General features: G+C 36.0%; 1 protein-coding gene across 1 annotated transcript; it reads right to left on the minus strand.

The window, feature by feature from the left end:
• Positions 1 to 1,048: 1,048 nt before the first annotated feature.
• On the minus strand, positions 1,049 to 11,265 carry RIBC2 (RIB43A domain with coiled-coils 2; the record flags this gene model as incomplete). Its single annotated transcript, XM_010187353.1, has 6 exons — positions 1,049 to 1,130; positions 2,037 to 2,203; positions 3,738 to 3,965; positions 8,554 to 8,672; positions 9,305 to 9,649; positions 11,184 to 11,265. Coding segments are annotated over 6 exons (1,023 nt in total), but the record flags the coding sequence as incomplete, so codon positions are not given.
• Between the last annotated feature and the right edge of the window lie 1,087 nt (positions 11,266 to 12,352).

Genomic DNA, 12,352 nt, shown 5'->3' on the forward strand with positions numbered 1-12,352 from the left:
TTTCATTTTTCTGGATATCTCCATCATCCATTTATCTTGCGTGGTTACTTTTTTTACATTGCTTCTCCATATTTTCTTCTCATATGTTTCACTTGCCCATTTTTCAAATATCATTCACTGGCTCTTCCACTGCTAAGTCAATTCTGTAACCATAAAGACAGGAAATGAACCATTTCCCTGAATTACCCTGCAGAAGCTGAGATTTTTCTCCTTGTTTTTGTTTGGTGCATGCCTGCTTTTTCCCCTGCCTCTTCCATCATGTAAATTATCCCTACACTCTCCTTCAGAAGCACGCTGCCCATAAATTATCTCTACTATTGCTAATGAGTGACAGTGTATGTAGGAATACTTTCCCCCATTCTTTTCACCTCTTACTATAACACACATTCCATTTCTGTGTCATGCCTCATTGCCATAATCATCTTGGTAAATATCCACATCTTCTATTCTTATTCCTACTATTCAAGAAATAAAAGCAATACTTCTGAACCAACTTGTCCATTTCTTCCTCTTTGCCTGCTTTTGTCGTGCCTTTTTTTGCTTAAAAAAAAAACCAACAACCCCAAAACCAACCTCAATAAAACAAAGAAACCTCCAGAAAAATGAAACACAAAACTTTCTGCCTAGGTCATCTTTTTTCGCTCCTACAGCATCTGCTAAGTGTGCATAACCTGTGACCTATGTCAGGCAGAATTCCCCTTTGATGAAGTTGCATTAAGTAGCATTACATTTTAAACTGTGATTCCTTTCCAGAAATTGATTTCTAAAGGCATGGATAACGTAAATATAACAGCTAAGCCTGAGACACAACAGCCAAAAAACCTACTACTGAATCTACTCCTACTTCTTAGAAAAACAATGTTTAAAAATCATTGGTGTTTTCCTCTTCTTAGCAGAGCTGTGCCCTAGCAGACTGTCCTTTAGTTTTGAGTGCACTGTTTGAACAGGGTAGGGAACAGATAAAAATAATACAACGTGGGATTGCTCCATTCAGAATTTTATTATCTCTACATACTTCCGTATATTTCAGGTTGATGTATCCAGAATGTCATCGGCTGGTTGTATTAAACTGTGCGTAATACTGGTCTGTTGGAAAATTTGAATACTCTTCGTTTTTAAGATAAATGTTCCTAGCAATGAAAAAAAATGCAGTTAGTAAATGTTTTCTCATTATAATATAGAAGTAACCCGAGAAACCTAAAGAAGATGTAATGCATAAACACTCATAAAATTCAGAATTATTTGAAATTGAATTAAATATAACTAGATCTTTTTCTCCAAAATGTATGCCACATGTCAATATAGCAAACTTTTTCCATCCTAAAATAACCTTCCAAAAATCTCATAATGAAAACCTAAATTAACATAATTCTTATTTTTTGCTTTCATAATAGGAAAGCATCAGGTACTGCAAATTCTTTTGCAAAGTGTATGTATGCATGCATGATACGGAAAAAAAAAAGATTGGAAGACTAGAACACTGAATCACTTGGTTTGTTTTTTTTTTCCTTCACATGCTATCTTCGTCCTTTCCCATTAGGGCAGAAACAAGACTTGTCCACCAAGACATGTGCAGTGGTTAGCTGAAGAATCATCTAGTTTTGTCATACATAGTGGAAAAGCTCCATTTGTACCATTAGCTTAACCTTGAGCTATCAGAAACCAGCAGTTCCACTGAAGTCAGTGCATACCCATTCTTTTTTTGTTTCAGAAAACTAAGGTAAACTGAAGAAACACATACTGTTTTACACCTGATAGTTTTCTGCATAGTTAATTGTCTTTATTCTCTATTTTGCTATCTATATAAACCCTCTGTAAGTCAGTAACAATCACAACTTACTCTTTAAAGATTGCTTAAACAGTACTGAAAAACACACTTAAGCTGAATTGTTGATCTTTTAAAAAGTATAAACTTTCAACATAGGTATTTTAAAAAGTAACAGACACCACAAGTAAAAAAGCTCTTTGAAAGCCAAGCTATTGTGTTGATGGTAAAAAGTCTTATTTAAAAGAAAGAAAACCCTTTTGGTACTTACTTTGATTTCTGCTCAAGAGATAGGTCTCTGTTTATGATATCTAAAGCTTGGCGGCGTTCCCGATTCTGTCGTTGTTGATGCCGTTCTAAAACCAAGTGCGCTCTTGCAGCCTGTATTCTTTGCCTGTCCCATTCGGCATCTCTCCGGCGTTCTTCCTCTTTTAGTCTCTACAGAAATGAAAAAAATGCTTCTTTTTCTCTTTGTTCAGAGATGAAACAGTATATATAAAGCCTGACTGGTAAATTCACCCAAACAAACTTGCATTTCTTTACTGAACGCTAGGGGTAGCATTTGAAATAGGGAGGAAAAAGTTAAGCACTTCCAAATGAGGGAGAAGTCCACACATTAGGCAGAAGTAAGATAGTTTTCTCATCTGCACCATCTCTTTCCAGGGAGGAAGACAGACTCCCACCTCTCCGCAAGGTAAGAAAATTAGGATCTGCTGCCTGGCAGAAGTCAGTTATCAGTAGATTACTATTTCTTTCTGACATATTAGCTTTCTCTAAAAACTCAGAGCAGCAAGACAGTTGTTTGGGGTTTTTTTATAGTTCTTGTTAGCAAGAGCTGTAACTTCCTGAATTTCAGAAGTTAGTAGTCATCAGTAGGGCTTCATTACATCAGTGTAATAACTGAGCCACCAGCATCAGATGAATAGATCCAAACTGCTTTTTCCTCTGCCTCTCTTATACTATCACTTTCTCACTTGTCTGACATCATATTGAACTGATTCAAGAAATCAGGCCTGCAAAAAATTTCTTGGTGGGGCTCATTTTCTGCCACCTTAACTGCTTGAATGGGCTCACTTTAGGGTCATAGGAAAGTCAGGAAAAATGACAATTCTATCTTCAGCTTTAGTAACAGCAGTAGATAAAACATAGTGTAGCATGTGGTATTGTAGAGATTAAGAAATGAAATTCTATTATTAGCTATTATTAATTAATTAATCCAGCCTCTGCACTGAATGAGGTAAGTAGCTTCCTACTTCACAATACACTTGTACACACTGTACACTCATGACTGCCTAGGTAGATTTCTTCATTTTGACTGCCTGCTTCCATCCACCTTTAGAGCAGCAATTATTAGCAATATTTAGTTTTTATATTGTAATTCTATCCCAGAGCATGGCTTATAGTTGTGTGGGATAGCAGAAAGGAAATACTGTTGCATTCATGAACTTTCAAGACTATGAAACATGCAGGATCACTGGACCTGCTCTATTTGTCTTGCTCGAGTACCCTTGAGCATGAGGGCATTGCTCCAGCCTGCCCTGCTCTCACCCTCAGCTCCTAGCTCTTCTTCTATGGAGCAGCCTGCTTCTGCTCATTCCTTGCAGGCAGCTCATGCAGTTTCAGTTTCTCAACTGTACCATGAAGCCTAGCTCTTGAGATGTGCAGGATCCTACTCCTCAGCTGGGCCACCATGGACCACGTCCCAAGATCCTTCAGGACTCTTGGCCCTGGGGTCCACAGCATCGGTCCTCGCAGCCCAACTCCAGGGCTCCTGCTGCTTGATGACATTTTCCAACTGCTTCAGAGACACTGTGTTCAGTTTGATTGATTAAAGTTTCAGTAAAATTCAGATCAATGGAAAATGCAGTCTTATAATGGCATATGCAGGGCATAGAGTACTATTTTTTCTACAAAGGTTGTCTATATTATGATAACAACGAGGAAGACAGAACAGGCAAGTAAGCTTAAATACCTGTTTCTCCAGAACTTGTTGCTGTTGAGAGTAACGGATTGCCATCAGTTGATCCCGATTCATTCCTTTCCATCGGTCTGGGATCACACGATGTCTACCAAAGGAACTGACTGCTTGTTCAGGGTTTTCGGTCAGAAAGTCTCCTTGAAGGTGGTTGCAAATTTCATCCATGTCATCCTTTATTTTTTGATGCTTTTCCAACTTCTTTCTCTCAGCTAGTTCAGTAGCCTAAATTCAGTGAAAGGAAAGAACTGATAGCTTTTCCAAGAGAAAATATTAACTAAAGGATGCAACAAAATTAGGACATCACAATAGATTTCTTTCCAACTTGCATACAGTTGTCAACAGCATCACATACAAAATGCAAACTCAAATCATATCATGTGAATTATTTTAGTATTACAAACCATAATATGCATTTACGATGGAAATCATGATTCCTAATGTCCACTGTAAGATCTAAATCTCCTATTCAGAGGAAATTTTCCTCTTACAAAACTCCAGAAAGCAATTATGATGGTTTTACTTTAACGTAATTACATTCCAAAATATAATTAGACTCAGTAAACTAATTCAAAGAAGAATGATAATGCTAAGAATAATTTATTTCTTCTGTAATGTATAAATTAAACCATCTGGAACAATTCACACTGCTGGCTTTCATCTGGACAGAGGACAGGTAATCTTCTGGCCAGGGCACAAAGAGCACAGGCTGCCAGACCTGCCTCTTGCATGTGTAGCTTTACACATATGTTTTGACTGCAACAGATCAGTGGATACCTGTCTCTCCAGTTTGTTCAAGATTGCCTCATGGTCTGTTCAAAAATCACTGCCTTGAAAATTTTCATTTTGTAAGTTAAATAGAACAGCTCTGTACTTTTCTTGCCAGTTACTAGTTCTCTGGTTGGCACACACACGTTTAGAAAGTGGATGAGGACAAATGAAAAATGAAGGGTTATGCATCGAGAAAGTCATAGCAGGTAAAATAGTTTTCTTTGGCATGTAATGTGAAGTTGAAAAATTATTGGGCAGAATAACTAGAAGATATAGACAAGTGAGGATGACAGGACTATCGAGACATGTGGGAAACTGTTCCTTTGCAAATGCTATGGAGAAGAATCCTAACTCAGCAAGCACTGTGATCTATGCCAGCAGAGGAATCTGCTAAGCTATATTTATATTTATATTTATATTTATATTATTTCTGGACTTCAAGTTTGGATGACAACAGTTCTCTCAAGCATTAGGCCTGGAAACTGCCAAAGAGTGACTTCTCTTTGCTCCAAGCTAGCAAGAACAACAACCTGTCAGGGACTGGACAGAAGAAATAACAAATAATACTAAGTACCGCATCCTAGATTAATAAATATATCAGCTGAAAACAATCTTGTGGTTTCCATTAAAATAAGAGAAGTATTTGATGTGCAAACAAACCAATAAAAGATAAATTCTTTTTTTTTAGAATTATAAATTAGCTAAGCCACAATTCAATTTGGATAATGCAGAAAATCTCATATTTAAAAATACTTATCAGCCATCCAATAGGAATGTACTCTCTACTCTAGAGCAAGAAAAAAAGAAACATCTGCTTTTGGACAAATGGAAAAACTCACGTGAATCAAATTTCAGGTTGCAAAGCACCAACTTCAGATCTAGTAATTACTGGCTCTGCCATTATAACATCGAATAATACATTGGAAACCAAAGGCCACTTTTTCATCTTTCTAAAGTCAGGGAGTACAATTTTTACCAGAAGTTTAAAGCCACTTTTTAAATTCAAAATGGGTTTTCCTGAAGTTTGGGATTTTTTTTTTCCTCCAGAAAATTAAAAAACTTGAGAAGAACTACAACATTACAATTTCCAAGAAAAAAAACAAACAGAACAAACCCAAAGATTTTCAATCATCCAGTATTTCTGGGATAATGATCCAGAATATCTAGGTATGTACTTTTAGCTTATTAATACTATGAATAATTATTTTTAGTTTTGAAAATGCTCCAGAGCAAATCTCATTTAACAGAAATTAATTTTGGATGGATCTCACGTAATTGCTGGCCTTGAAGCTTAAAATGTGTAATTTTTATTTACATCACTTTATTAATGTCACTCCGCTGTGATCTGGCAACAGATGCAAAAAAGGCACTTAGACCTTGTGACCTTAACCTTCTCAGTAAGAGGGAGAAAGCAAAACTTCTGAGCTGCCTGGGAATCTTACTGGAGGAAATTCCCAGCTCTATGCATAGCCATGCATGTAGTGCTGCTAAGCAATGATTAATGACACTGCAAAAGAAAGATTTTAAACTTGGAAAATGCAATTTAACCTATCAAGTCAAATCCCTAATAAAACATAATTAATTGGTGCAGCATGGAAAAAAAAAGAGATGCACATATACATGCTCCTTCATTTATTTTGATTTGTGACCCAACATTATATATATCTTCCCTACTACTAAATGCTTCCTTTCACTGTTTATTCAAGTTATAAAGCAACAGAAGAAATGCACATAGAAACATTACAAGGTCAGGAATTCACATGCTTAGAACACCACCAAGTCTCCAGTGTGTGAAGAACTAATGTTGCCAACACTGGGCTAAAGGAACGCACAACTTCTGAAGTCCTTATCACTAAGTCACAAAGCTCACTCATGACCAGATTGACCTATTCAGGGTCTTAGGAACTTGTGAAAGAAGTATTATCAATCCGTATAGTAAATGCAATTCCTTTGTATTATACGGATACTTCTCTCATAGCCGAGAACTGCACATCTAGCACATTCAAGTTAGGAACTTCTGCTTAGCAAGGTCTATTAAAAATCAGTACATGCACTACGTTTTCTCATGCCTGAAAATGTGGTAAAGTTGTTGAAATATTGATGATCCTAGACATTGAATATCAAGAATAAGATGTAAGTCATAAAAGATATTTGCACAGCATGCTTCAAAGAATGATTAAAAGTTACCATTCTTCTATGTTTAGGCACTCAAGTATTTCATTTCAGGTGAAAAAAAAGGCTCCACAGGTAATGCAAATACATAATTTACTCAAAGTGTGAAAAACTGTTTCTCTGAAGTGGCTGCTGGCTCTGAATGTATTAGTAACAGCATAATATTGAGTGACTAAGGAACTAGAATAATGCCATCAAATGTCCATGATGACATTATCCACAAAACTATCAAGCTGTTGTGATGTGCCCAGGAATAAATTCTAAGGACATAAGGTCTATAAGATTGTTAACAAAACTAAATATGAAATCATGAAGTTAGAGATCCTCTAATCATATCCTCTCATTTTCTTAGCATTATCTACAAAGTGTCTTGGAAAAGATTCAAGTTCTGTTCTTCAGCAAGAAGACACTTTCTTTCTGATTTCAAGAGCACCAGTGTATCATCACTATACTGCTAAATTGGGCATTCCCAAGAGTGATTATCCTTACTGAGGAACCTCTTTCTGCAACAGTAAGATTCTGTTAATGCAATCACAATCACATCAAAGAGAAAAATATATATTCCATTCAGCACATCATCTGAGGGAAAAAGAAGAGCTTTCCTCAACCATTCGGGGGGGGGAAAAAAGGAAAATATGAAAACAGTGTCATGGTCAAAAAAATCCAACTTAAGTACCTCAGGAAGAAAGAAAAAACGAAAAAGTTGCAAGCTGTCACTCCAATCTATACAACATAGCAGGTGACAGTAAGAACTAAGAGGAGACTTTTGCCCCAATCTCAGTTATCATACCCTTATGTTAGAAGAAACAAAGAGCAAGACTTTTTAATATATTTAATATGCACATCAGCTAAGTAGAATGCATATGCCCAAACATTAAAAGCCACACCACACACAAACCTCCCACGCCATCCCCAAACCCTGTCACAAATTCAGGAATTTTCACATAGAGTCAATTGGTATGACAACAGTTATTTGGGATAATACTGCTACTGTAAGTGCACCAGCCATGACTTCAAACAGTAAAAGCCTTTTCAATTATCTCAGGCTATCTATAAACAAAATTAGAGGTCAAATGTTCTCTGAAAAGCTCAAGCAACACTTAAACACAAGCTTGCATGCTTATATACTTAAATCAAAAGATACCATGCTTGACATAGGTAATTTTAATGTGGCTTATTTTGATGTGACTAAATAAATTTAAAGATAACACACAGCAAATACAGTTTAACCAAACAGCATTCATGTAGCCCTTTGAGCTGTACATACAAACTGAACAGAAGGAAAAGAAATATCCATGCAGTAAGATAGGGAACTGGAGCATGACAGATAGTGGTACTAAGACAGAAAGGTTTATGTCATGATTCAATAGGTTCCAAAGCATGCTTGGTAAACAATCAAGAGACATGTACAAATACCAAGGAAGCAGCCAAAGTGTCAAAAACATAAGCAATAAAGACAAAAAGCTACCGGTTGTAATGTTTCCACACAAGCAAAAAGAAAAGCAGGCAGACACAGGTAAGATTATCCAACAACTGATATAAAATGAGAAGGAAGCGTGAGAGGCTTTTGCTTTACCTCAGTTTACAGACCAAAAGTCCCTGATAAACCAGGAAGTTGCTGTCCTCTGATCAGCAAGCTGAGAACCAGGAGGGAGAGTTTTGACAGAGGGTATCTAGATAGTGGATAGCTAGATCCTTAGAGAGAACAAAGTGAATAAATTCTATCTTCCAGTTACTGAAAGAACCTTGGAAGTTAACTGCTAAGAAACCTCTGTGAAAATATCATTACTCATTGTACTTCTGTGCATCTTATTTTCCTTTCCTGTCTCCACATTTTATGATAAAACAAACCAACCCACTATTATTTTACCTGGGTTCTATTGTAATCTTTAGTAGCTGCACAAACGGCGCGCCTGTTTTCTTCTTCTTTTCGTTGTTGCTCCATAGACTTTTGGTCAAATTCAATCCTATTCTTGTCATAAATATAATCTAAAGTAGATTGAAATGAAATTTAGTCAATATTCATGGACATGATCTGCCATGTGAATAAGCCACTGTAAGGCAGACAGACAGACAGAGGAGCCACAGATACAGTAAGCTGAATTACATATCTATTTCCAAATCTTACCAGTGAAGCTTTCCATCTTGGAATTTAAGGTGACTCATCAAATCAGTTTATTATGTAACCGATCTTTACAGTTAGACAAAGTTAAAAAGTATGTTAAGTACTGCATGTTTCATTGACAAGCTAGAAAAGAAATTCTGTCTGCTCTAGAACAGTAAGGATGGGACAGTTTGGTCTGCTGAAGCAAATATGCCACCTAGCATGCAAAACAGGTTTTTTTCAGAATGCTCCTATACTTCATTTGAAGGCAGAAAACAGAAATGAAAAGTAGGTAATATTACAAACATCACCTGTTATTAAATACAGATTTCTTAAATGAGATACTGAATACCTTAGAGCTTGTAAAGTAAAGACTACTGCAGTTTTTCTAAGAGCTAAATACTGAATATACTAAAATACTGCTATGTCAAACTGACACAATGGGCTGTACCATATTTTTGTCAGATACATCAGAATTTCAGAAAAAGCAGACTAAAACATTATCTTCTTTTGTTACCTGCAAATTTTTGATCAGCTAAAGCATTCTTCAAGTCTTTCTGTTGCTGAAGAGACCACTCTCTTAACTGCTCCTTTTGAAATTTGATTCTCTCACCATAGTTCAAGTCTTCACCCATAAACTTCTGCAAGCCCGATACAGTACATCGAGGATCAGTGTCTGAAAGTCGAGCAGGTCTATCCTTCTTTAGAGCTTGTGGATCAGACAGGTCAAATTCACGTCTGGTTTCTGGCTTCTGAAAATTCTTCTGAAATTCATTGATAGCCTTTCTTATATTTCTGATATCATTTTTCTGTTGTTGTTCTAACATACACACGATCTTGTCATTTTGCTTCATTTCATTAGCTGGTAAAAAATGAACACAAGGAAAATACAACTTACAGAAGTGCACGTGTCATGGAAGTGCACATGTAAGATGGAAAATAAAATTCTAAAGAGGAATAAATAGAATACAGATCTTCAAACTTTTATACATTAGAAAGGAGTATTTTATCTCTGAGTACCAGCCCAGCAAACACTCATATTAGTAGTGTTTACAAAACACTTTAAAAAACTGAAAGTTTTTTAGGTATCAATTCTCTTATTGATGTTACAATGAAATATCTGCATGTGAAACAAAGACAATAATAAATACTTCTAGAACAATGAGGGGTCATTTGATGAAAACTTGCAGTAACATATGTACTGTATACTAATTCTTCCCATTTACTCTTAGTTTACAGCTACAACTGAGATACATTTAGTTGCTTATTAAGAAACAAACACAAATTGGGCTCCCAATGAAAGAAATACAGATATTTGTTTCATATTTTCCATGTTCTTTCTAACCATAGCACTAAAATAAATGGTTGGTACTAACAGTTTTTGAAGAGCTTAATAGCTCTTGCCTATTTAATCAGAACGCTATAATCTATTTAGTTTAAAAAAAACCCAATCAACAAAAAAAACCCACCAAAACTACCCATTTTAGCCATTTAAATAGAAGTCGCAAGAAAAGATCATTTCCTCTGTTGCCAGACTACACATTGCTTCTGGCAGTTTCTTAGCAGTCAGAGTCTGCCAGGTATTCTGTCTGGAAAATCACAAGTAGCCATAGGAGCACAGCACGGAAGTTGGCAGCTCCATTCTAGCTCTTCTTGAAACCCACAGAGAGCTCCATGTGTGGGACCTTTTCACATGATACCATAGGAAAGCATTCCAAACACAGAGGGCTACAAAGGGTTTTGAGGTCAGGGTGCACAGCTCAAATATTTGTGTGGCTACATGTTCTGACTCAGCAATGGCTCCTGCTTACAGCCCTGTTCTACATGACTCGTGTTTCTAGCAATAATAACCTATAGAGGATTCTATAGAATCCATATATTCTATTGAAGAATGGCCAGAGAGAACATGGGCTTACTCTACAAGACAGCAATCAAACAAATTTGCCACTACTATTCTGAGAAGAATGGTATTAAGTAATAAAGCTTTTTTAAACTGCCCTCGTATCGTCATGTCTCTAAACAATGCTATTTGTCAACATTTATCAAAAGAAAACACCAAAAATTCTGGCATACTGGGAAATGTATACCAGTTTAATCACCTCAATATAAATCTTCAAATACCAAGGAAAGCACATACTATACCAATGCAAATGTATGAACATAAATAGGACTACACATTATAGTATTCAGTTTATATATCTGAATTTAGGGAAAAGGCTATAACTGTGATTGTATCTTGATTGATAGAATTATATACATAGACCTATGTAGCAAGATGCAAGGAGATAGGCTCCAATTGGAAAGAACTGAAACAGATGAAGGGAAAAAGAAAGCAGGAACAGATGGTAGATTACAATTAACTCTTCACACAAACATCATAATATCTGTGAATATACCAAGCTCTTCATTTCGTGCTTTTTCAGCTGCTTCTTGAATTTTCCTATCCTTGACCTGGGCATCCAATGCATCTTTGTCCACCTGTTAAAATGAAAAAACAAAACAAAACAAAACCCCCAGCTCTTTAAAAGACACTATGCTTGAATGATTAAAAACAAGCATTGTCAAGCTACACTGATTCACAGTTGTACAAGACAGGTACAAACCTACTACCAACAGGATATGTACCCATCACAATCCAATGTAGGTAACATAAAAAGAAAAATTCAGAAAGAGTTGTACTCTTGTTTGCTTCATTTTAATAATGATAGGAATATTTTTGCACCAAATCAGAACAGAAGATCACATTTACATGATACATAGAGCTAGAAACAAACATTTTAAGCTGCATTACACAGATCATGTTCTCCCCACTCTAGCTGGAATTTTTACTTTTTCTTGTTGTTCTGCTTTCATTTATCAAGCAGGTAAACAGTATGATAGTCATGATAACAGGAAGTTGTAATAGGTCTGATTTTTAAAAAATACAGATGGTCCACTAAAAGTACATTGAAGAAATAACAGGGAATATAAATAAATTTCTCCATCTTATCTGACTGGGAGTGGGATTCATGTAGTTGCCAAAAAGCAATACTAGGTGCCATTTGAGATACATGCAGACATCTACAATGAGCTGACAGAATACAATGAGCGATGCAGAATATTCACATCCTTGGAGAGTGGCACCTGAGCAAAGCATAATACCCTCAGGCATATCATCAAATGGTAGCAGCCACCTACATTTTAGACAAAAGAATCAGGTCCCATATTTGTTGAGAGAAGGTGCCAAATTAATAACAGAAATGTGGATTTTATTTTATTTTATTTTTTTTTTACTTATCAGGTCGCTTAATGTCTTTAAAAGATTTGTCAAAAACTAACAAGAAGTCTTCAAGAATCTGGTAAACTATTTTGATAGTTTTTGCCCAAAAACTATTCAGATCAAGACAGAAAGACCTGAACCAATCATCACTGAAAATACACATTGTTAATGCTGTAAAGGACTATAGACTATACCAATCAGGCGAAGAGGTAAATCTGTAAGCAAGAGCAAAGTAATAAATAATTCTACAGGGCATAATTGTCCAAAAACAATGGTGTCACGAGCATTAAATATCAGCTCATTTAG

Source organism: Mesitornis unicolor, unplaced genomic scaffold, assembly GCF_000695765.1.
Source record: "Mesitornis unicolor isolate BGI_N332 unplaced genomic scaffold, ASM69576v1 scaffold16726, whole genome shotgun sequence".
In the NCBI taxonomy this organism is placed as follows: Eukaryota; Metazoa; Chordata; class Aves; order Mesitornithiformes; family Mesitornithidae; genus Mesitornis; species Mesitornis unicolor.